This window comes from Chamaea fasciata, unplaced genomic scaffold, assembly GCF_029207755.1.
Source record: "Chamaea fasciata isolate MVZ Bird 193981 ecotype frontalis unplaced genomic scaffold, bChaFas1.0.hap1 SCAF_14, whole genome shotgun sequence".
In the NCBI taxonomy this organism is placed as follows: Eukaryota; Metazoa; Chordata; class Aves; order Passeriformes; family Sylviidae; genus Chamaea; species Chamaea fasciata.
Genome location: NW_027094099.1, coordinates 17,447,111 through 17,472,274, shown reverse-complemented (window position 1 = coordinate 17,472,274; position 25,164 = coordinate 17,447,111). Strand labels below are relative to the sequence as shown.

The 25,164-nt window shown below is 45.3% G+C and overlaps 1 protein-coding gene across 1 annotated transcript in view; it reads right to left on the bottom strand.

Annotated features, from left to right (window-relative positions):
* ALDH1A3 (aldehyde dehydrogenase 1 family member A3) overlaps positions 1-24,915 on the bottom strand; it is a 33,352-nt gene extending 8,437 nt beyond the window's left edge. Inside the window, exons 1-9 of the mRNA XM_066196210.1 lie at positions 24,803-24,915; positions 21,328-21,432; positions 15,802-15,942; positions 13,517-13,646; positions 12,219-12,280; positions 9,221-9,349; positions 6,749-6,862; positions 4,262-4,364; positions 3,099-3,283 (exon numbers count right to left, since the gene is read on the bottom strand). Of these exons, the coding sequence (XP_066052307.1) occupies positions 3,099-3,283; positions 4,262-4,364; positions 6,749-6,862; positions 9,221-9,349; positions 12,219-12,280; positions 13,517-13,646; positions 15,802-15,942; positions 21,328-21,432; positions 24,803-24,901 (1,068 nt within the window). The 5' untranslated portion in view covers positions 24,902-24,915. The remainder of the gene's footprint in view (positions 1-3,098; positions 3,284-4,261; positions 4,365-6,748; positions 6,863-9,220; positions 9,350-12,218; positions 12,281-13,516; positions 13,647-15,801; positions 15,943-21,327; positions 21,433-24,802) is intronic.
* Positions 24,916-25,164: the final 249 nt, after the last annotated feature.

Sequence of the window (25,164 nt, the reverse complement as noted above, 5' to 3'; positions counted from 1 at the left end):
AGGTATCTCCAGATGCTTATTCTGGCTCAATCCCCCTTCCCTAGGCATCTGGTTTTATTTCAGCAGGGCCAGTTGCCAGTTGGGACTGTTTACACGGAGTGTTCCACATTTGACTCCTCCAGATTACAGACTATATCCTGTCCCTAGTTAATCCTGGCCACACACAATCCAAGTTTTCATGCTTTTAGACAAATATCAAAGCTGCAGGAGGGTGTCCCTTAAGGTACTTCTGGTACACAGTGGAAACAGAGGCCAGCACATCTCCAGGCAAACAGATGCGTGTGTAGCACATGCACTGCGGGCAGCGTGCTCTAAGTGCTTGTGTTCTCTCACGTGTTAAGGTGCTACCCAAGGACACCCTTAATTCCTGCTACTGCCCAAGGAAATCTGTGCCCTCCTGTAGGATACAGTGTCACGCTGAGTTTGGCAGGTGTCATACACATTGTCTATTTGTCTGGTTGCTTAGTTGCCAAGTGTAAATAATTCAAAAATATCTGCAAGTGCTTTCCATCCTGGCATGTCTGTGATCCAGACCAATCCAGTCCATCCACTTCACATCACAGAAAACAAAACAAGGATATTTATACAGCTGTAACTTGTTGCAAGGCAAAATACAGTTAGATGAAAAGACACTGGGGAAAGAAAACATTTGTAAAAATGACATGCAAGGGTGGAACTGTTTGTCATTGTAACTAGAGCTTACAAGGCTTGTTTAAATTCTGTCCCCTACTCCACTATTATTTATGGTTCAAGCATTGAATTCTATTAAAAACACATGATCTAGTAAAGCAAATTCTACTATTTGTTCATCTAATTCAATAGAGAAGGGAGCTTCTAAGGATCACTGCAATACTGAAAATCTGGGAACCCCCAAATCTTCATCTCTTGCTTCATTTCAGTCAAGACCACATGGAGAATTTTTTCCATGTGCAAACCTAGTGTTTGTAATCCTACAAAACAGCCCACAACTGGGTCCAACAGGCTGTTGGACAAAACCCTTTCTACTCAAATGTTTTATTTTCACATTTTAATCCTAAAGTGCATGTCTACAGTATAAGGAAAATACTCACTCTGATAAATCAAATTATGTGTTTTGGGCTGAATAATTACTGGCTAACAGTGCCATGATTAGTGCTTTTTTATTTCTGTAGACTAGGTCTTGCAGTCCACAAATCCCAGTATTTGGGGTTCTAAAATAACAAAAGCAGCCTAGTCCTGTTCTAATATAATCCCTGTTCTAGTGCCCCAAGATGTCAGTCTCATCTAGTGCAGTGTGCTGTTCACAGTTGTATAATGCACTGGTTAACCAGTTTGCCATCTGTGCAGATTTACTTTATTGCTTCCTGTGATACAGCTCGCAGGAATCCAAAGTTAAAAACTGCCCTTGGTCTGCATTTGAAGTTGGCACTCTGCTCAAACAGTCCTGATCACCCCTCAGGTTTCTTGTGGTGTCCTTTGAATTCCAGCCAGTCAGCACTGCCAGACACATGTGAGTTTTGGAGAAGTCTCATCAGAAGCATGCCTCATTTCTGTCTAAATTTAATGCTGTTTAAAGTTGACCCAATTTTAATCAGAGCGGTATAGTTTATATCAGCATAACCTAATACTGCAGCTGACACAATCTTTTCCCCACTGCCATGCCATGAGCGTCTATGCCAGTGAAGAGTAATCCACATCAGGGGACTGACCTGAGTAAAACCTTTCTTCCTCACTTCCAAAAAGGCTGGATTAGACCTGAATCAGCCAGTTCCCCAATCTAGTGCAGTGCCATGTAGGAACAAACACGGGACCACTTTTCCAGGACTAGCTTACATCAACTTCATGTTCTTATGGAACAGGATTATCATCTCCTACAGCCGATGTAGGACCAAAGAGATCATGAGCTACAACCACTGTCAGCCTGAAGGTTGGCTTAATTAGAGGTCTGTATGCAAAGGGTCTCCCTTAAGCCACAGAAATGATCCAAGAGGATGGGGCTGTGCCCTAGTGCACCCTGGAAGTGCTCTGACAACCTGGCAAGAGCTGGGAACACCGATGAAGTTAAACAAGCAGCCCAGTTCAACATGTTCCAATCACTGCAGGGTGCTTCACCCTTTAAAACTCACAACTGAATGGATTCAGGAGCTGGTCTCATGAAATCAGTGTTTGAAGGTCAGCTCATCTCTGCTGGAGCAAGTCTCAGCATGGGATTCTTTTCCCAAGAGTCCTGAGCAGTTTGAAATCTCTAGGCAAGTTACAGGGCCAGATGCAGCCTCAGCATGTGCAGGGGATGTACATCATCTTATTCCCCCTGCATAAGGGCAAGCAATGAGGTTTTGCCATGCATGAATCATGTGCACATTCAGATCCAGATAAGGAGAGGCAAATGTCCTCAGAGCCACCCCTTCTCTGAGGGATCCTACACAGGCAGCACAGGAAGAAAAACCCACAGTGCATTCCTGAGAAGAGGCTTTGGCTACAGGTTTCTGGGAACCTTGCTTTATTTTTGGTACCAAATAGTGGGCCTGTTAGAAGATGTGACCTAAGGATCATCTTCCCCCAGAGCTCTCCAGCACAACTCAGATTGCCTCAAAAGGAAAAACTAAGGGGAAGGCTCTCGAAGTATTGAGGAGGCTGGTTCTGACAGCAGTTTGGCATGTTTCTTCCTCCTAATTCAGCTGAAACTTCTCCAAAGGATCAGAAAGGCAGCAGAGGAGGAGAGGGAAAGTGAGGACTCAGGAGTCTCTGGGCTCTAACTACTTGTCATCACCCACACAGCCAAGAAGCTGAATAGCCATTTAGCTGCACTCTTCTGCACAGAGCTATGGCTCACTGCAACATGCTTTGTGTTACTGTACCAGGGAGACAGCCCCTTCCATAAAGCTGGATAAGAACTGAATTAAATACATTTGTGTTTTTTAAAAAATTACAACATAACATTTCAACAGTTGTGATTAATTGATATTTAAAATAGAGAGGAAAAATAAAGCCACGATACATTACTCACCCCTCGGCACTTCTGCTGGGACCGCATCCGTAAGGATAATATTTACACAAGGAAACTTAAACAAAACCACAACCAAAAACCAAACAACAACTGCTCTGAGACACACAGTTACCTGGGGCCCTTGTTCAGTTCTGGCATCAAAGGGGTCTCCAACCAGTCTCTTCTTGGCAAACTCCACGCTGCGCTTGACAAACTCGGGGTAGATCTGCTCCTCCACAAAGACGCGGGAGGCAGCCGTGCAGCACTGCCCCTGGTTGAAGAACACGCCTTGGTGGGCACATTCCACTGCCAAGTCCACTGTGAGATGACCCAGGAGGGAAAAGTGTTACACATGCACAGCTCCAGCATTCCAGTGTTTCCAGACTTGTTGTTTTCCGTTCTCTTTGGAAAACCTCCTTTAAAAATGCTGACAATGGTCCACACCCATGGAAGGCACTCACAGGGCCTCACTGCCCCCAAAACCAGATTTTTTATTGTATCTGCCTCCCTTTCTGCCTTTTGTCTTGAGGTCTAGTCGACCATAGTTCCTGGTATTTTTTTTCCACAAGGACTCACTGAAGATAGTTACCAGTTTTTCTTGCTGTGGGAATTCTTGAGACCATGCATTAGTTCTTAAAGACAAGTTTCAGTCATCATTGTTCAGAAAACAGCATGCCAGCTTTGGCCAGCACTTTGCAATGTTCACTACTAGCAGCTGGCAGAAATACCTCAGATTTGCAACCTGTGCTGTGCGGGACTGGAGAGGATTTTCCTGAAGCTAAACAGGATTTCCAAGCATTTTGGTGGTCACAGGTTACACATATCTCCGAGTACTACTAAGTCATGTAACAAAATCACAATGAAACACAAAATGAGCCCTGCAGACCACCAGGATAGAGGTGAAAGCCGGATTGGATCAGGTCCTACAAAATTCCCCTGCACAGGAATGCCTGCAGAGGGGCTGCTTTGCAGAAAACTGCTTTCCCCAGTGCTTGGCTCAGGCTCTGCAGCACTGCCAGCCAAAGAGAAAGCCCACAAGCAGCAAACACACAAGTGCACGATTTATCTGCAACTGCAGCCACCCCCAGGGAAGGCAACACAGGCTATGGGAATGATGCCCATGCTGGAGAAGAGCTCCTGGAATGCAGAACTATATCCTGCCCTTGGACAGAGGTTTCCTCCAGCCTTTGGAGTGGAAACACAAAGCCCTGTGAGCTGCCAGAGGACAGCAGAGACACACAAACCCCACCACCCTCAATCCTCTTACAGCAAACACACCCAGCAGCCCATACTCACAGTCTGCATCTGCACACACAATGCAGGGGTTTTTCCCTCCCAGTTCTAACGTCACCCTTTTGAGGTTGCTTTTAGAAGCAGCTTCTTTGATCAGTTTTCCAACCTGTGAGACACAAAGAGGACACAAGTTGTTTCCTCTAAAAATCTCAAGTGTGATTCCAACAAGGGTGGAAGAGCCTGGATGGCAGCTGAAGCAGCAGAGGTCAGGGAGAACACTCTGAAATGGTTTGAATTTCCGACTGCTGTGATGAGTTAGGTCAAAACCAGCCCCAGAATTTAGGATTGGTTTAGGCAGGCCTGAAAGGACAGGTTGTGTGGGAGAACTTCATCTGTACCCTGAAGGGAAGGATTTCCTCTGCTTTCAGAATTTAGTAATCTAATTTTGTTAGAAACAGTATGAATTAAAACTATTTGGGAAGTTTAGTTGTTAGGGCAGGCTGTTTTCTTAAGAGTGATGCAATATTTGAATTTGCTCATATTATAACTGTTTTCTTGTATTTTACCTTTGCACATGGAAACTTTACCTTTATCTCTGACTAAAACTACTCTTGCCCTGGAGTGGAACTGTGAGGAAGGAAAGCGTGGGGAAGCTGGCTGGCAAATACAGGTCTGCATTTCTCTTGGTTTGCCCTTGTTACTCCCGCATGACTCCTGAACTTAGGAGAGATCATCTCTAGTCACTCAGAGCTTAGGCCTAGAGGCAGAAATAAGTGATGCATCCTAGCTTTGCAAGAGGCATTACTGCAGGCTGGCTGGCCAAAGAGGAGCAAGTTAATAACCTAAGAGAAGAGAGCTATATGGGAAAACTCTCGTGGAGTTTAAGATCAGTATTTCCAAGCTGGCACTGAGCCCAAGCTGGGGCTTAATAACTAAGTCAAAATATATTTTGAATTAGCTTCACTTCCTGGCTCAGAAACAGTAGCATTGTGCTGCAAATGCTGCAGAGATGCAGCTGAACTCACAGATGGGTGGAGGGGGAAGAAAACACTTCTAAATTACACATGCATTAGCAAAGGATCTGTCTCCCTTGGTGTTTCCTGCACACCCATGATTAGGAGACAAGCACAGTGCCTACAGGAGTTTTCTGCCTACAGGCTCCAGCAGCTGAGATTTTCCTTCTACCACTAATCCACTGGATACTCCTTTTTCATTAAAAACCCAAACAGATCCATGTGGGCTGGATGAGTCTATAAGCTCTATTGTTTTCACACAGCTAATGTCTCATCTGGGCTAAAGGTTTCTGATCTAGGACTTGGAGAGAAGCATGTAACTGAGTAAACTCTGAGATTAGACCAACTATCAAGAAAGTAAAAGCTCAGTGTGAACTTTTACTTTATTGTGTTCTGTTTATTCCCATGATCCCTGTACAGAAACAGAGGCTTAGCACACCTTTTCCTATGGGATAAGCACAGGATGTACACAAAGCCACTAGATGGTAGTGTTGGTAAATGCTGCAGCTTCTGAGTGTTTGGAGTTACCTTTACCGACCAGGAACACCTTCCAAGGTAATTTGTCATCATTATACATTCACATCACACTCTGCAATTACGTGGCCAGACATAAGAATGGATGAATTCAGCAAATGCTCAGCAAGAACAGTGTTCCTCAAAGAAGTAAGAGACTGAATTTGCCTCAGCTGCCCCCACTGGTGTGAGCATTTCCATTCTTTGGACACTGCCTCTATTCTGGAGGTACAGATCTACTGCAAGAAACATCTAAAGCAGTCAGCAGAAAAATTGTCACTTTTCTAAGCAAGCTTTTGTTTGAGAATTTTCAGCAGTAATTACTGCAGTCAGATTTGTTTGCATGTCTCAGCTATGCTCAATTCCATGGTCTTGGCCAAGCCATAGGCACTTTGCCCATGTAAGCATGGAAGAAGATGGCTGTAAGTGATTGATAGTGCAGAGGTCTTGGGGCCACCCCTCTCATAAACAAGCCAGACACATCTATTTACAGGAAAAAAAGCTAAATCGAAGGTGCTTTACTGTGCAGGTCTCAGAATGAAGCTCAAATATTAATCCCCTCTACGTCAGCAGAGAAGGCCTTGGGCATGAAGCCATGTTTTTATTTAAGTCCTAGTTCCTCAGAGGTAACTAAAGCCAAGGAAGAATTGTTCAGGGCTCTGACTGACATGTTTTCCAGTTGCAGGGCAGGACTGGCAGGCAAACGTGCCCAGAAGCTCCATCGGGTCAATGACAGGATGTTAAGTCACTGCCAGCCTTACCTGTGTCAGAGCACCTTTTACTTCTTACAGAAATGTGGTGGTTTGGCAAAACCCAGCTTTCAGAGATGTGGGATTACAAGCACAAGGATCTGAATTAGACAAATACCAAACACTCCTGAGAAATCCTGCCACAGGGAATGTGATGGAAGAAGTGTTGGTTATACAGAAATCACTGACACTCCATAGGTCCAAGTCTTGTATGGGTGACAGTTTACAAGAGAATGAAAGAGGAACAGCAGGTGTCTGAGAAATCCATCACCTACCTTGGTTGATCCAGTAAAAGCAATTTTATCAATGCTGTCATGGGTAGAAATTGCAGCTCCAGCTGTGGGGCCGTAGCCTGGCACAATGTTCACCACACCTGGAGGGAAACCCACCTGAAACAGAGATTAAAACAGCTCTGGAGAGAATTTGAGAGCACAGCTCATTTCTCAGGAAGCCTGGATTAGTTGTACTGTAGTCCTCTGAGCTCTTACCAGATACATCCCTGTTCTTCAGACTTTCCAGAAACATGGCTGCATGCTACCAGCTGGAGTAGATGTGGGTGAAACTACAGCCATGCTTAGGAAATGCCAAGTTTCAGTAAGAATTCTTGGAGAAGTCCCAGTTTCAAGTCAAAGGAGAGTGAAGTCTTTCTGCCAAACTTGGCCCCCAGCTACTGCAGTGCAGCTGAAGCCAAAGGGTAAATGAATGAAAGTTTGTTTTGAACAAAGGTTGACATTTGTGGTTCTTCAGGGACCAGAGGGATTAAGAAGTCAGTAAAACCTCACTAGATGATGGGGCTAATAAAACAGGAGTACAAAAGCAGATGGTAACAAGACTTATGCAAGTTTCCACCACATTTACAACCTAGATTAGCCAACTAGTAATTTTGCCAAAACAGACAAATGGCAAAACTTCAGGTGAAATTCTAGTGCAAGGAGAACTGGGGGACTGACTGGTTTGGTTTTACTTCCTGAAACAAGAGTTTCAAGGATTATTGCTCTTCTTGGTTAGCCTTCCCCTACTACTGATAGAACAAGGTTGTTTTCCCTGCAATTTCTAATGAAACTGCAGAATATAATACATTTGCTTCATTTCTTATGACTTCTTAATACAAAATCTCAATAAATGCCATTTCTTTTTAATAGAGAAAAAAAGGAAGCAATTGCTCATGCACTGCCTTGCAAAAAATTATCCTCTTTTTTTTCCCATTTTTCCTTCTCATAAACTGGAATGGCAGTCTCATTTCTTCTGTGGATGTGACAATGACAAAAGTGCATTTAATGGAGTTTGCATCTTGGCTAATGAGTTTTCAAGCAAATAGAATGCATGTCAAACTGTGCAAGTAATGGTGTTTGGAGTCAGCAGCAAAGCCACAAGGAAGCAAAAAATTGGTTCAGAATACCATGAGCCAGAAAGTTCTCTGTTTTTCAGCAAAAACGAAAGACAAAATATTTTGGTTGGCCAAAAATTATTTCATTGAACGTAACACATAGCTTTGTGTGTGTGGTAACATCTTCTGCATCCTTTTAAAGATGAAAGCTCAAAAACTTTAACTCATTTTTCTGAAACATTGAAAAGAATTTAGCTAATTTTGGGTGGAGAAATGAGCATCTTCAAATAAAATTATTCTGCTCTAATTACATTTCTGCCTTGAAGGACAACTGTGAGAAACAGCAAGCTTAGCATTTCAGCTTAAAAAAAAAATTACTTTTACCAGAATTGAATCATGTTTTTCTGGGGAGAATGCTATGCCTGTGTTTGGGGAGCTGCATATCAGAGTTGAAAAAAGCAGTGGTGTGGCAGGGCTCACTAGAAGTCATGACAACTGCACCCTGTGCTCACTCACTCATCTTGTGTAATCTCATTAAGCCAAGTAACTGTAGGAGATACTTAACTGGTATTATTTTTTCACTTCCTTTCCTGATGGAAGGGCCCTAAGTGTCAATTATCAACATATTTGTCTATTTTCTCTCAGGCTAAGGCAAGAAAGGACAAAATCATCATTTGACTGAGCCTAACAAACAGACTTCCAGCTGAGAGGCAAAAGCCCATCTACAACTCCTTTAGTTTTCCTCAGTCAGTCACATCCATAGCTATAGGAAGCTGATGGACTGAGCAGTGCTGGAAGGTTCTGTGCACCTCCCACGCCCTCTGTACAACTAACAGATCTGTTGGCACACAAGATACTAACTGACAAGCCCTAAATCAGCATTTTAAAATCCCAACCTATCATCTTGCCTTTATTTCAGTTGACTTTACAGGCCAGACACAACTAAATTGTTCTGTGAACCACAGAAATGATGAGGAATTGTTTCCCAGGGCACTCTGTCTTGGTTGAATTATCCCACTTAAAAACAACAAACACAACAGTGCTGTCTAATCACACTCCTTTTTGCCTCACTGTCTAATAAAACTGAGCTGATGTCTTTCCCTCATTTGGGAGAGGGGAAGACAAGGAAGGGGAAGAAAAGCATCGTTTTTTCTCCCTGCAGCTTCCTGAGAAAGGAGAAAAATTGCACAGGTTTTGTGCATTTTCTGATGTTTGCCACCTCCCAGTCAGTCACAAAGGCCTTTGTAAAAAAAAAGACTGAAGAGGTTGTTCTCACTTTCCTTTGTGAGGCTATTAAAGCTGGAAGTCTGTTATGCTCAAACTCTTTAAAACCCAAAAATTTGGACAGCCAATTCAAAATACAGTCTTGCTTATGACCTTAAGAGAACAGAACCTCGATGGGCTGCTCAGATTTCCTCACCTCCTTGATCAGAGAGCCAACGTAGAGCGACGTGAGCGGAGTTTGTTCAGCTGGCTTAATTACTAGAGTGTTTCCACAGCACAGCGCTGGTGCCATCTTCCAAACCAGCATCAGCAGGGGGAAGTTCCACTGCAAGAACACAGGTCACTGGTCAGATCAGCCTGCCACAGTCACCTACTCACTTCTAGGCAGCCTTTTCCCAGCTCAGGGAGGAAAGGAACTGGGAGGAAAGCCACAAAGAGAAGCGTCTGTTTATAATACTGTGTTTGTTTGGACTAAGGAATATAACTTCCTCGATTTCCCCCCGAGATCCCTGATATTGCTGGCAGTCCTCACACTAATCCTGTAAGTTGGACAGCCTTCTGCACGATGTGACCTCATTCTTTAAAGGAGTTTGATCACATTTTGTGATTTTGGCTCTTCACAGAAACTGTGTTGGAGGCAGTTTCCTGATGCATCACTTCTGTACAACATCTGTATGTGGGGAATTACAGAATGCGACTACTCATTGAAAAAAAAAAACGTAATTTTTCTCTGTTAAGCACTGGCTGAGTAGTTAGGAGTTATATAATATCATTCAGTTCCAGTTTTGTAACTAGGAAACTGCAGTGAGTTGTTCAGTCATGAAAATCTAGGGGAGATCTTATACTCCCTTCATATTGTAAATTGTTCCTTTCCAATTAGTTTTCTTATTTGGAATTAGGAACCAGTCTACATCAGTCTTCTCTGTGCTAATCTCTTTCATGGTCATATGTATTTGGGGATCTTGGAGTCTTAGCAAGAAGTGGAAAATCTAGCTCACACTGAATCTCAGAAAGGTCATTTGGCAGCAGAAAGGATTTCTTCATTAAAAATAATTAATACTGCTTCAGGGATGATGGAAGCAGGCCAACAGCAAGGGGACTTCTTGTCAAGACTCAAGCCAAGGGCCTTCAGCTATCAACAAAGAAGCCAAGTATGTCAGGAATCCACAAATTCACACTTACAAATAAATTAGCAGTGTAGCTTTTGAGCCATGAGTTCTATTCTAAGACAAAGAGACAGAGTTCTATTCTGAGACAAAGCAGAATTTAGTCTCAAGTGTTATTCTTCCACTTGCTTCACTCTTTTTCCCAGACCTGTTCCATTTCAGTGATCTGCTCCAATGGCCACATCCCATAATTTGCCCATTTGTCTCTTTCTCCTAAGTTTCTTGGAGGCCAGGCTGTGCAGCTTGAGCCATTTACACCTACACTACTTTTCTACAGTTTCAGAGCATGAAATAGCTCCATTAGGAGCTTTCTGCTGCAGAGTGGCTGGTGAAAGTAACAGTAAAGGACTCCAGGGCTGTCTCATGATATCACCTTGGGATAAAAATCAGCCATATGCTGCACTTCCTAAGAACTTCTCTTGCTAAGAACATTGCTTTAAATATAGTCAAGCCATAGGAAAAAGGGAGGACTGTTAATTGCTCTAGGGAAACATACCCAGAACAGTGACAATCTTTTTCAATCAAGTAGGAATATACAAACCCACAGGCTGTTGGTGTTACCGCGATCAAACTGGGAAAAAAACAAAATTGGAGAAGATTCGTTCTGAATAAACTGAAGACAGATGTGGTTTTGTTGACCCCAACCATTCTTTATACAAACACAGTGTTGAACTTAAGTCAAATTTGGTTCTCTACTTTCTGTTGTATTTATTGCTGGTCTAGGGTCAACCTGAGACCTTACAAGTCCCACTATGTCCCCTACAGTGGCCTTCCAAAGCAACCTGCATGTAGGCTTTTAAAGGGATAGTTTCCAAAGCACTGCTGAGTGCCAAAGGTGGCTGAGAGTGACAGGGAAATACCTTTTAACTAGTGATCAGTGTGAGGAACCTGAGATTTTGATCTTAAGTCAAATTCTTCTCACCAGCAGTGACATTGCTTGCTCAGCCAGAAAAGCTGCGTAGTCACCACGACAATTGTTTGATAACCTCCCACTTTGCCTCACCCTGACACTGCCAAAGAGACCATGTCCTCTCATCATCTGGCGTATAAATTCAGTCCTGATAAAGGAAAAAGAAGAATTTCCCCAGACATCTTTGGGATCTCGTCCAGACCTGGTATTTCCAGGGTCCAGCAAGTCCAATTTCCCACATGCATTTCTTTCAGTCTTTAACCTTATCTCAAAAGTCAAAAACCTCCATGAACTCTAATTGATCCAGGCACCAAATAATCATAGAACATCGTGAGGTGGAAGGGATCCACTGCGATCAAATTCCAACTCCTGGACCTACATAGGACAGCACCAAGGCTCCCACCACAGCTCTGAGAGCATTGTCCAAACACATCTTGAGCTCTGGCAGACTTGGTGCTGTATCCAAACAGAGAATCTTGACACAGCACCACTTGCCTCACAAATTGTAGGATACCACATTCAAAGCATTTACAACCAGACAGGAACAAAATCTGTCTCCCATGAGCTGTAAAGTCTTCCTGGCTGTCTGCTGAAACAGAGCAAGCAACACATGCTAACACTGGAGGCATTCCAAGAGCTAGCCACACTGTCCCCTCAGCAGAGAACGAGACCTCAAGGAAAAGAAAACTCTATTCAGAGAGGTTTAATCCCAGAAAGCTCAGAGAGCAGCCAGACATAATTAATTGATAATGGATTTGATTTAAAACTCAAAACTATGCATCAACACGAGGTAGCAAAAAGCCAGCACTCCTAATGATGAGATGGCTGTCCCAGCAGTGTGAGAGTCAGAGCTCTGACTGGTCTCTGGTGACTGGTGTCAGCCTCAGAGAGCAACAGAGCATCTGATTAGGAGACCCACCCTTCCACTGCAGAGCATTTCTGTTGCCAAGAGCAATTGGCATGGGGGTAAAACACAAAACTACATCAGGCCACTGAGATGGGAGTTCCCTGCAGAACAGCTGTGCTTAACCAGGCAGCAAATGGCTGCAGGGTGGGATGGAGAGCACACGGATTTTCCAGTTCTACGGGAGATGCAGGGCACCAGCACTGTCACTTACTGGGGTTATGGCTCCACAGACACCCATCGGCTCGTGCCGGGTGAAACAGACAAAATCTTCATCTGCAAGACAAGAGAGTAAAAGGGGACAAAACAGTCAAAATCCTCACTTTTACAGAAAGTGTGTGAGACAACTGCACACTAACAGGCTAGGGACAGAACTAAACCCATGTAAGACAGAACACTGTCTGCTCATCCTGACTCATGTCTTTGGAACACCCCAGGCAGATGAAGATCTGAGTACAGGTCCTGTGTCAGCTTGAAAGCTGAACACCACTCACAGTCACACAGGGACCTTTTAAAACCAGGGTTCAGTTCCCCCTGCAAACTCCCTGTGTTGAGGCTGAGGGGAGGATAACTTTTTATCACACTGCAGAGCAAACAAATTTCATTCAGATTGTGTACTACTAAAAAACATAAAGCACTTGTCTCCCCAAGGGAGAGAGTTTTAAAAACTATTTTATACAGGAATCCTCTTCAGTGTAACAGGAATTACACTCCTGGTAAGAAATCACAAAAAGATGAAACTCTGAAACTAAAGTAATACTATTCACCTTAAAATACTGCTGTTAGTCTTCCAAAGAGAAAGCAGAAAGAACATTTGCCTTTCAAATTCATTCTTGCTGAACACCTAGCTTCTTTGGGAAGATGTGAAAGAGAGCAAGAACATTTCTAATGATGCTTTTTCAAAGTGATTTAAAATCAGGACAAACAAGCAGTGTCCAGACAAGCAAAGCTTTACACCACTCTGAATGAGGGTGACAAATCTCAGTTTATATGACTGACATGGCTCCCGTTGCTGTCTGCACAGACTGAGCTAGCTCAGCCCTCCAGAGCCCTTCCTCTGGTGACTAATTTCTGTTTACAGTGTCTGTCCTTCACACAGCCTCAGTGGTCACCCACATGCAGGGACTGAAGAGGCTGAATTTGCAAAGACTCCATATTGCCCATTGTGCCACAAGGGCATCCATTCTCTTAACTGGTTCTCACTAAAACCATACTTGAACTTCTATACTGGGCCAAAGTGTTCTCTCTGTGTGACTGCTCTGACCAAAAGTTTCTCTGTTAAAAAAGCAACAGAGGAGCTCACACATTATTTTTCAGAAATTTATCCAGGCATTAACCAAGTTCTCCCATTAGCCACAATATTGAAACACATCTGCTCTAAAAGGCATCCTGAGATAGAAAGGAAGTGCAGACTATTTTTACAGGTTTTCAGAAGCCAGCCTTTCCATGGATCTCCCTCCCCCTCAAGCCTCATCCCATCCCAGCTCTGAAACTGGGTCTGAAGGTACTCACCCACTGGAATAGTTCTGCCCTGAATTTTATCAGCCCATCCAGCATAATACCGGAGTGTTTTTATACAGCCTTCCAGGTCAATGAAATAAGCCTGCAGAAAAGGTTTTCCTGTGTCCATTGTTTCCAGAGTCTGAAAAAAACCAAGTTGCATGCACTGTCAGACAAGTCAGTGTTTTGGGGTTTTTTTCTTAAGAAAGAGCTTTTAAAAAACCCTCATCTTAGCTTTATTGTGCCTTGTTCTGAAGACATGGAATGTTCTTCCCTCCTCTTATATTTAGAGAATGAGCTTGTTAGTACAAATACTGCAGAAGGGAAAGTAGACACAGTAACTGTGATGGGTACAGGAGTTGCTTTGTTCAGGGGCTGTGCTGAAAGAGCACCTTCCAGAAGTCTCCAGAAGGTGAGTGTGGGTGGGATACAGGGCTGGGGTCTGGGGCACTGGTCAGAAACAATGTGAGTATCATGACTTCACCCTAACTGACCATCCAACACAGATGTTCTGGAGTCCAGATGGTGTCACTGAAATCAGGCAGAGCTACTTTCCTTCTATTAGAAAAAAAAAATTAATTTTTCTACTTCATAAGCCTAAACCCAACCCCTGAAAAGCCTCTTTTGTCCAATCATAAACATACTTTTTACAGAGTTTTGGTAATGTAACCTTTGGGCTTATATCTGTACTGAGCCCAGGGCAAGGCAGAAGTTGCTCCACTGGTGTTGATCAGCTCTAAACAAAATCCAGGCTGAGCCTGTGTCCTTCACACTGTTCTGGACATTAGCTCAGGGAATGCTTTGTTCTCCACTCAGGTCATTAAATGGGATATTGGTGCAAATGGCCAGCACATCCATAAAGGAAGTACTATCCCTTGGTAGATTGAAACATCTTTGTTTACACATGAAGTCATACCCTGTCATCCTCCACAGACATTAGGGTCCAAACAGCACTCGAACAGACATTCCCCTTGGAATGGCAAGGATTGTTATCCACTGAATGTCTGCTAAAACAACTGATTTTTACAAGTCCTTGCTTAGCACGCAGCCAAGGCTGGTTTTCTGCAGTGCAAACAGCAAGGCCAAACAAGCTCCCCCCAGACCAGAAGGAGAGCAGAAAGCTTGAAGTGTGTTCTGGTTAAGGGTGCTCCACAGTCACACCAAAAAGTGAGCAAAAAATAAACAGGGTTTATTCACAGACACACACATATATATATTTTTTTCTTTTCTTCCCTCTTATTTGCTGCCCAGAACTGTCTTCAAAACTGAATGTTTTGGTTTTGCCCTGCTGAAACTGAAAGCTGTCATGTGGTTGAGAGACTGTGTTGTGGAAGGAGACCCAGCTCAAAATAGTCACACAGCCATAAGCTCCTGAGCACACCCCACGAGTGTCAATTCCCACTGACCTCAGCAGGACACTGGCTCAGTCACCTGCACATCTGACAGCAGAGAATGTCATCAATGCCTTTCCCTGAAGATAAAAGAGCAGCACTGAACTGGAGAGTGCTCAGCTCCAAGAGCTTAGGTGTGGATGGACAGCGGCCCCAAGCTGAGGATCTGTGGGTGCCATTTGGAAAGATGTACGAGGCCTGTAGAGTCCAAAGGCTTCTACCAACTGAGCACATTTTAGCTCAGGCTCTTATCCCTTTGTTCTTCACCAGCAGGACTCCTCCAGGACAGGATCGTGGAATCATTAGCAATAGTTCTTCTGTGGAAAAGTCCAAGTTAACATAGCTTCACAGCTATAAAGAGATTTTCCTGAGCAAGTACATTCATTAGGGAAAGAAACAGTTCCCACTTACATACATTTTAAACTTTGGATAATATCTAGCAAGAGAAAGATTCTCTTTCCAGCCCCCCATTTTAAGGGAAGGAATTTGCACAGAACTCAAACCCACCTGCATTTTTGTAATAAAGAATGAGTCAGCTGTGGTAGTTTGGTCTGAGGTTTTATTTTTTTTTTTTTGTAATAAGAGCTGAGAGACAGCTATAAATATCAATGATGGTTAACAAAAAACCAAAAAAATATTGCTTTGAAATTTAAGTGTTCCTACCTTTAATCATTTCAGTAACTAGCTAAAGTTCTGCAGAAGTCAACTATGTACAAGAACTGTCAGCCTTCTAAGACCCCTAAAATCCTGCAGAAGGAGGAACAAAGTCATGACTCCTGTATGGACTCTTGTGCCCTTCATGAAGGGAGAGAAAAGAAAAATACTAGGTAGATATGGATACACCAGAGGGATGGAGCAGAGTTATGAGCCAACTGTTGCTGGTTTATCACTGCTCCCGGTACTCACTGCCAGGGTGACTCTGTCCCGCTCGAGGAGATCAGCCAGCTTGTGCAGGAGCCGTCCTCTGCTTGGGGCATCCATCTGTCTCCAGGGAGAGCCCCTCTGGAACGCTGCCTTTGCTGCCTCCACTGCATTATCCACATCAGGCTACACAACACACACAGAGGGAAACCTCAGGTTACAAGGAGGGAGCTGGGCAATGGCATAGACCCCCCCGCCAGGCTGCTTCCTAGTTGATGCTGTGGTGGCCAAAATCAAGTTGTCCAACAAAACCACTTTCATTTCACTCCTGGATTTGAATTCAAGCCTGGAATATGTTTTAGGTTTGGCCTGGGCTCATAAACAACCTTGAGATCTGAATACCAATTGGGTCTTTCAAGGGTAATTTAATGTAACTGACTTGTTTATAAAATAATCCAGAATCGTGTTCCTGCCAATACAGGATGTGACACTGGGGGAGGATGAAGAATCATGACAGGCCACTGGCCTACATGAATTAGCCTCCTCTAAACAAGTGTGGGCAGGAAAATCCCCCATGAGATCAAGATTTTACCCAGGGAAGTAATTACAGCTCAGATCCCACCATCCAGTTCCCCCGGAGCCCATGCCAAGGCAGTTAACACACTAAAAATCTCCCCTAGATCCTAGAACACATTCCCAGAACATTTCCACCAGATGGGAAAGGTTTTGCTGTTCAATGCTATGACAAAGACATTTTCCCTACACAAAGTTAGTGCCATTCTCCCTTCATCTTCCAACAGCTTTCCCATCCTCTGGACCAAACCCAACTCTGTTTAACCAAGTTACTAACCAGATAGGGAGTAAATTCTCTTCTTCCCACACCATCACCCCCAGAGTTTCACACATTTGCTCTGGCCACAGTATGCGCTGGACTCCTCCCTTCACCTCACATACATGGATTAAAAAAGTGAAGCCAAGGGCTCCCAATCCAATGGAATCTATGGGAACACTGCCATCAACATGGCCAAGGCCATACCCCAAGCATTGATAAAGCTTTGGGCAGACTCCTGCTGTATGTAAGGTCTGGCACAGCCCAAGCCTCACTTCAGCTGATGCAGAACTTGCACCTCACTGCAATATATGGCTCAAAAAGGTGGGAAAGGATGGAGGGTGTCAGACCTTGATCATTCCTCCCAGCACTTCACCAGTTGCTCTCATCTATACCTTTTCTCAAGTCTTACCTGGACACAATTAGGAAATAAGCCTCTGCACTGATCCAACAAGGTCTGGCCACATCCCCCTCATGGGGGGAATGTGTGGAGCCCAACCAAGAAAAAATGTTGTAGGGAGACACGCTGCCTTCTTAAAAAGTCCATGGTCAAACTGCAAGTCATCACCCCAGGCAATGGCACCTTGCATTAAATTTGGCTCCATTTCTTTACAAAGATCACACAGCTTTGAAACAGTCTGACCTATACTGTCAGGAAAAGAAATCCCACTGTTTGGAAGAGCACTGATGGGAAGTCATTGGAGGAAACTTGTGGTGTCACAGGATGGCTCTGGTCCAGCAAGGGATGCTGGTGGGGCAGAGGTGTCCAGAGCCACTGAGCACAGACAGGCAGGTCCTGCCTGGGGCCCATCACCCACGGGCACAACAGGCCTTTGAATGGCTCACCCTGCTGGACTTGATCTGGATTCAGCCTGGCACATCACAAAAGCCAGAAGGCACCACCAGCCACTGCACACTTATGTATCCCCCCATCCTGCCTGCTGGAATGAAGGCTTAAACTGAAAGAAGGCAATATTTTATGTGACAGAGCAGGCAAAGGAACATAAGTGTGTCAGGTTTAAACAAGTCTTCCCTTAGCAGGAATTAATTAGTTCTGCAACCAGGGTGGGAGCAGGCAACTGGGTCTGCAGTGGCACAATGCCTTTGGTACTGAGGGTCTTCCCTCCACCCTGGCACTCAGAACACAAGTGAGATGACTGCATGGGCAGAGGACTTCAGTGCATGCCCAGATGTTCCCCAGCCTCTAAAAATGGGAACACATGAGCCCTGCTGCAGCTCCTGTAGAGACAAAAATGAAGACAACCGTCTTTCTCAGACATTCTGGGTACAAATAGTGGCTCAGAGCCTGCAGTCATTGTCACACAGGCAAACAGGCTTTACCTAAACACCCTCGGGGTAGCACGACCAAGTGATATCATAAGACAATGCACAGCCTCAACAGACCTGAGAGACCAGCAAAAACAAGGAAATTCTTCAGGAAGGCTGAAATGCCATTCTTAATCCATCCTGTTATGACTAGGCATTAGGGGAGTCTGAATGGCATGTTCATTGCAGGCATGTTGCAATAGGTAGGCACAAGGCGTGACAAAGTGACTCTAAACTGTCAAGGTGCCAGGAACACCCTGTGATGCACAAAACCACAGGAGGAGGAGATCCATGCATCCTGGTGCTCCACTAGGATCTGTAACAGATTTACTGAGCATTACAAAAAAAGCTCCACTAAGAATATTAAGATTGCAAGGTCTTTACAGTGTTGGGCAATGCCTACAAACCTTCATACCCACCTGGGGTGTTTGAATTATGATACAACCCCCAGTTACACAATCACATACCTTCCCCCCGAACAAACTGAACACTGTTCTTTGTCCTAAGCTGCCTCATCCATATTCCTCCTCTACCTCAAGTTCTGCTCATGGCTACTCCTTTTTTCTTTCCCATCCTCTTTTCCTCTCTCCTGCCCCAGCAGAAGGCTGCAGAGCACAGTGAAGGCCATCACCCCACTGGCTCTGTGAGTGGGGAAAACATCTGCAAAAAAAGCCTTGCTCTTCTTCAATCTCAGGGTGCCCCAGAGTGGAGATGTACCAGGAAGGGAGCACACCCACTGGAGACCCTCTTCCTTTAATTCACCTACTGACTTCAAAAAGCCTCCCCTGTGCACATCTTTGGAAAGGCACTCTTAACAAAGGGCATGAGAATGTCACAGGTTTTCAGTTAGAAGATGTTCCCTGACCTGCTCCCCTGCAAAGTGTCCACACATTGAATTAGGCTTTAAGTACCAAACTCGAATTCAAAACAGCTACAAACAGCATCCTAACAGTCTGAAATGTCCAAAATAATTATTGAGGGCACTGCAAGTCTGCTGGGGTTTTACCCCAGCCTGCCACTACAGTCTGAAGGGGGCAGGCTGACTGTGAGCAAATCCACACTGTTTAGAAATGATCATGACAGATACTTGGGAGTCACAGCTGCAGACCTGCTGCCCATCCTCTGTGGCAACAGAGCCGGGCACTCCTTTGAGGAAGGAGCACTTTTCCCCTGCCCTTGATGGATGTCAGCAAGCTGCTAGAAGGAAAAAGCCTGCCTCCAAGTGTTAGGGACAGCACTAGAGTTACTCCTTTTCCATTATCAACTTGGCAAACAGTTGCACACTAAGCTTTTATTTGTGAGGTATCCAGCATCCAGTGGAAACGTCCACCATTTTATTTTCAGGGCTTCTTTTTCCACACAGACTTTTCTTTATCCCTCAACTGTCCATCAAGGACAATTCTGTAACTAAAGAACAGACAACAAAACCTTCGCTTCTAGGCTTATAAAGCATTGGCCAAGTTTCAGCACCAGACTAAACTGTCATCGCTGAGATATTGGCTGCCAAATTTCCACCCCTCACGTGCAGCCTAAGCAAAACACTCTGTATGGCCAGGGAGGGGCAGGTTTCTGTTCAGGGCTTGGGAAGGGGAGTTCTGCTCTCAGCCTGCTGTGAAGGCAGAGCCAAACCTGGCAGAGCACAGCTGAAGCCAGAGCCAGTAGCAGGAACCGCCACCCCTACAGTGGCACTGACCAGGACAGCAAGTACAGCAGCACATGGGGACAAGGCACTGGAAAGCACCACCAAACACAACTCACCACTTCCTGTGGTGACTCCAGCAGACTGGAGTTACAGCCCCAGGAGGGGATGAACCAGATGCAAGAGAAGCTTCAGGGACTTTACTTTGCCAGAAGAGAGTGGGACATGGTTAAGTATCACCAGAAGGCATACAGCTAGTTGGGGATGGTTGTCACCCATGATTATTTTTAATTAACCCAGATCCAGGTCTAATCCCCACTCAGTTCCTTGGAAAATCCTAGCTGGAGCAAAATATTGTTTTAAAAGGTGTAATGTAGAGAAGAGGCTTTCAGCACCCAAAGCACATCTAGCTTACATTTTTGTCTGCAATTTCCACTAAGAAATCAATCACCTGTACTGAGCATTCAGAGGGAGAGAGCTCCACTGACTGGAAAAGTTTACAGTGACCCTCCTGCAAGCTAGAAGCTGAATTCAGACAGGGACAAATCTCAAGGAGGTGAAACTGGCCTGTTAGTTCTGTGTAACAATTTTCTTTAGCCAACATTAAGAAGCAGGCACAAACTGCTCATGTTAATACTCTGTAGCTGCTTGAGGAGACACTTCGCTCAGGGAACAATAACAACGTCATGGTTTCTGCCTATCAAAATACAGTTGCATCAGTCAGCTTCAATTCCACTGTTTACATGCCACTGCAATTAAACACTGTTGTGTCCTACCCAGTCAGGATAAAGAAATTACACATCATGTTTGGTTCTGCCTCAATGTGTAATTGCCCCATGGATGCACAGATCCCCAGTGGCAATAAGTCTTGGAGGCTGCCTCGCCAGCATTGGACAAGCTTAAATACCAAGAAAAAGATCTCACTGCAGGCAGAAATGGCCACACTGCCCATAGCAATGAGCTACCAAAGCCCTGGCACAGCACAGCAGCTGTGAATCACCTTCCCATGACTTCCTGCACAAAGCCAGATGTTGGCCCAGCACTTTTCCATAGGTCAGACCATTTGGCCCATACATGATGAGCTGCTTTGGACCAAAAAGAAGTGTCACATGTGATTGTTCCTCACTTCAGACTGTTACCAAACCCAAGCAGTTACATCTCAGGTTACTCTACAGCACACCAGGGCCAGCCAGGCACTAAAGCTCCTGAGATACTGATTTGGTTTTAGTGAGAGCTGTCACATTTGTGGAGGAGGCCAGAACCCACAACACCAGCTGGAAAAGGAACACCACATTTCCAGCAGCAAGTGATCAATGTTTGCATGACCGAGCTTAAACTCTCCCAAGCACTCAGGTTCTCTGTGTTGAAAAAAGGGGGAGTTTCAGTTCAGTGTCTCCAGCAGGCTGCCCTGCAGCTGGGGTACAAAATACTCCCAACACAGGGCCCAAATCCTGCTGGGGTGTGCACATAGCATCATTGCTATTTGCTCAGGCTCGCTACTTCCTTCCTGTCTATGGCACAAGAATGATGCTCAATCTCATTCCTCTGACAGTGTTCAGCAGCCAGTTCCTACCAGGGAAAGTGCCTCTGACAAGCTGGGCAGGATTGATGCCACCCAGCCCATGTAATTCTTGAGCAGCACGTCCAGTGTCCCAGACCTCCAGCTCGGTCTGGCCAGATGGATGTTGTTGTTAAAAGCCAGCTTTTCCTCTGTGTGCTTCCCTACAAAAAGAAACCCCCTGGAAAATGTCTTTCGCACAGCTTGTCCAACACTTACCTTATCTCCTTCCTCAATGTCACAAATTTTTTCCAGCGTTGAAGGGTTGTAAGTGGGGAACTTCTTTCCACTTGTAGACTCGTGCCATTCATTGTTAATAAATATCTGAAAGAGAGAGCAAGGGGAGTGGGATGGGCAGGAGAAAGAAAACCAGCTGATACAGACAAAAAAACCCCACAAGTGCTCCTTCGAGGTCCAGAGGCTCTTCAACTTCCATCCATGGCAGAGTCAAGTGTGCTCAGTCTCTCTCCCAGGGACACTGCTGAGAATACAGAAGCATTTCTACAAACTTTGTGCACCCAGTTAGTTTAGAGCCAGAGGAAGGCAGAGCATGGGTCCCACACAGAACAACACTGGGATTTGGCAGTGAGAAACGGGCAGTTTTTGAAATACATCTCCATGAGAACAGCAAGCAGACACCAAGAGAAACTTGTATGGTTGGGGCAGAAGGAGCCCCTTGTTACGTGTTGCTGCACAATCATTACTTGGCTGTTTGTGCCCTGCCCTGGGCTACCTCCACAGCTTGTTCCCCCCTGGGGCAGCGTCTGCAGGAGGCAGGTTCTGGCTCAGTTCTACCCCACCAGGCCTTGTCACAGGCCAGATCAAGCCTCCCACGTCACTTGGAGTCATCTGTGACAAGATTTAAGTGTTTCAAAATATTGCATTTCCAGAGCAAGAACAAACAGTCCCAACGTTGCGTAACTGAAAATGCATTAAATACTGGAGTGTTGTTACTCACTGTAAACAGAACATGAATACCTATATACAATTAATTGATTCAACATGCATCTTATCCACGCTGTGATCTGACTTGGCAGTGTTATATTTTATAAATATACTTTAAATAAGATTAGATGAAGTAATCTTTATTAGTAGCCTGCTAGTGGCTGTAAGCTAGTACTTTTATTTGGAAGCCATCCACATTTGCAATCTTGTTTATGAGTCTCTACACACCACCAGGAGATTAATGCTGCATCTCTTACATTCGGAATTCCCACTGCTTTGGGTCATAGTTTGCTTTCCTTGGGCAGCTTTTTTTCCTGAAAGGACTTTTTCTTACTATTTCTGCATAAAGCATCCAAAGCATAATTGGCGTAGAAATTGCACTGCTGGACCCACCTGTTTCACACAGGCTGAGAAAAAGAAAATTTCACAAAAAACCTTGCCAAGGGAAGTCACAAGAAAAGATACAATGTCAGAAATGTTAACTGCAGTTTAGGACACCAGAGCTCCAAAACAACCTGTTTTCCAAGTGCTAGGTTTTAACATTTACACATTTTGACTTCAGTTTTTCCTTATTTCCCTAATGAAGAAAAGTCATATTATAAATGTGGGATATATGACAGGAACCATAAAATTACAGTATCAGGTATATGCTCACAAACTAAGAATTGGGGAAGGATACTGATATTTTCCTTTGCATTCAATGCTAATTCTGTGGGAAAGTGATGCTCCTACTGAGTAGTAAAACACGAGTGACAGGATCAGGCTGTTTTAAATGTAACATACACAATGGCATCATTCTGGGACTCCACCACATATCATGAGTCTTTAGTGCCAGGAGTTGAAATCAAATTGAATAACATATCAGCAGTTCATGCTTCATAGCCAGAATTTGAGACAAGGAATTGTGGACAGATCACTCCCATCACACACCCATGACAAGTACTAAGCTTCTCTATAAGAAAGATCTCTGTTGAAAAACTTTGCCTCTCCCCCAGCCCCATAACTGGTAGAACCAAAAATAAAAATCTCCTCTAAGCAGAGGGAAGCGTGCTGTCAGCTGTAAACATCTGGTGAAACTCAGAGCTTACACAAAACCCCTCACAGTTTTATGAAAATTGACTACTGCTCATTATATTCTCAGATGCACCAGGAGCATCAGATCACACATCAAACTCACACTTTTAATTTACGTTGGTTTCCACTTTAAAGATATTACCTTGACTCTTTTAGCACTCACGGTCTCTGGCAAAACCGTGGAACATAAACTGCATGTTTTAAAACATACCCGGCCGCAGGATAAGATCCCTAAGGAGTGTTTAAAAGTGTTCACAACAATAAAAATAACAAAAACCAGAACATTTGGATGTTTAAGAAGAACTCAAATGGCCGTGTCCATTTTGGACGCAGGAAAGAGCTGTTTGTGCAGCATTGCGCCATTCTGCAATCAGCAGCTGCAGATCCAATTTGCTACTAAATGACAAGTTTATCTGACAAATAAAGAGTAGATAAATTTCGGATGTTAAAAATTAGTCTAGTCCAGTGATTACTCCTAATTGCTAATCTGTTTCAGTACTTTGGATGCATAATTCAATTCAACACCTTGCCGGATAAGCTACTGCTGTTCATTCCTTCTCGCTACAAGGGAATGGGCTTCAAATTTTGTTTTTTCTTAACACTTAACACAAAAATGCAACACTAACATACTCATTCAGCCCCTCCAGCTCTTTTAGTCCAAGCACAAAGTTGAAATGATGGCAGCCAAGGCTCCTCAGCAGCATTACCAGCCGGGACGCTTTCCCCACTGCGCAAGGCAGCGCGTCAGGCTGTTGTGGAACAAAAAGCGACTCTGCGATCGCAGAGCTTCAGCTGTGCTGGGAGCAGGGATTTCTGCAGCCCTGCTCAGCTCCAAGCCAGCCCCACCACTGAGGGACAGCGATATCAAGCTCAGGAGCCTTTAGTTTATACCAAAAGGTCAGGAGCAACTGTTTAAAGAGAAACTCAATGGAGAGCGGAGAGGTGAGGGTTTGTGTGGGCTCAGTGCCTGACTCCTCATCCCGTGGGGAAGCCATGGAGTTGGGACGAGGAGTCACCAACATGAGCACCGCTCCTCTTGAGGAGCTGCAGGATGGCTCCAGTCTCATGGCAGAGCCTTTCCACAAGGCCCAGTCCTGCCAGACACTGGCCCTGTGCTCACCACCACCCAAACCCCTCGCTGGCACAGAGCCACCTCCCCGCAGGGGAGCTGTGGGTCAAGGACGGTTGAACAAAACCCCAGCAAGCGGCTTCCTGAGGGATAAACCCCTCCTCGCCCTGCCCAGGCTCACCCCATCCAAATCGGATTTTGCTGAGTGCCAGCGGGGAGCCGGAGGCGTTCACGGGTGGGTTGGGAGGGGAAGATGGTGTCAGGCACCACAGCCAGGGAGAGGAGCCCAGGGTGCCTGGGGCAAAGCAACAGCTTTGGTGGAGTTATTTTATTAAAAAGAAAAAGGTAGGTTTTGGGCATTAGGGATTGGGGCAAATGTTGCTCCATTAGAAACGTCACTGTCATCTGCTTGCTCAACCTCAAACCCCCATAAACCTACTATCTCAGACAGCAGAAGGAATAACAGAAGCTAAGAAAAACAACACTGAGAATGAAAATTTTGTATTATAAACATAACACCTCACCGCCACCCCGACTCCACGGAGCACCGGCGACACCACGGTGAAGCCCACCCGCCGCCCAGCGCCCCATGCCTGGCGGGCTCACCTTGGTGTACTTCACCTCCAGGCTGCGCAGGGGCCGCGGCAGCGGGGGCACCTTCTTGTCGGGCTGCCCGTTCTCCACGGTGCCGTTGAGGGCAGCCATCACCCCGCCGTCGAACCCGCGCACCTTCTGCCCGCTGACAGCGCCCGCGCCGCCTTAAGAGCGCCGCGCGCGCCGCCCGCCCGCCTCCATTGGCCGCCGCCCCCCGCCTCGCGCGCCGGCCCCGCCCCTCAGGCCCCGCCCCGGCCCCTCGCGCGGCCGCAGGTGACGGGCGGCGCCGCCCCGCCGAGGCTCCGCGCGCGCCGCAGGGGCGGGGGGGGCGCCCGCGCGCCGCCGCGGGGTCCCCACAGCGCTCCGGCCCCGCT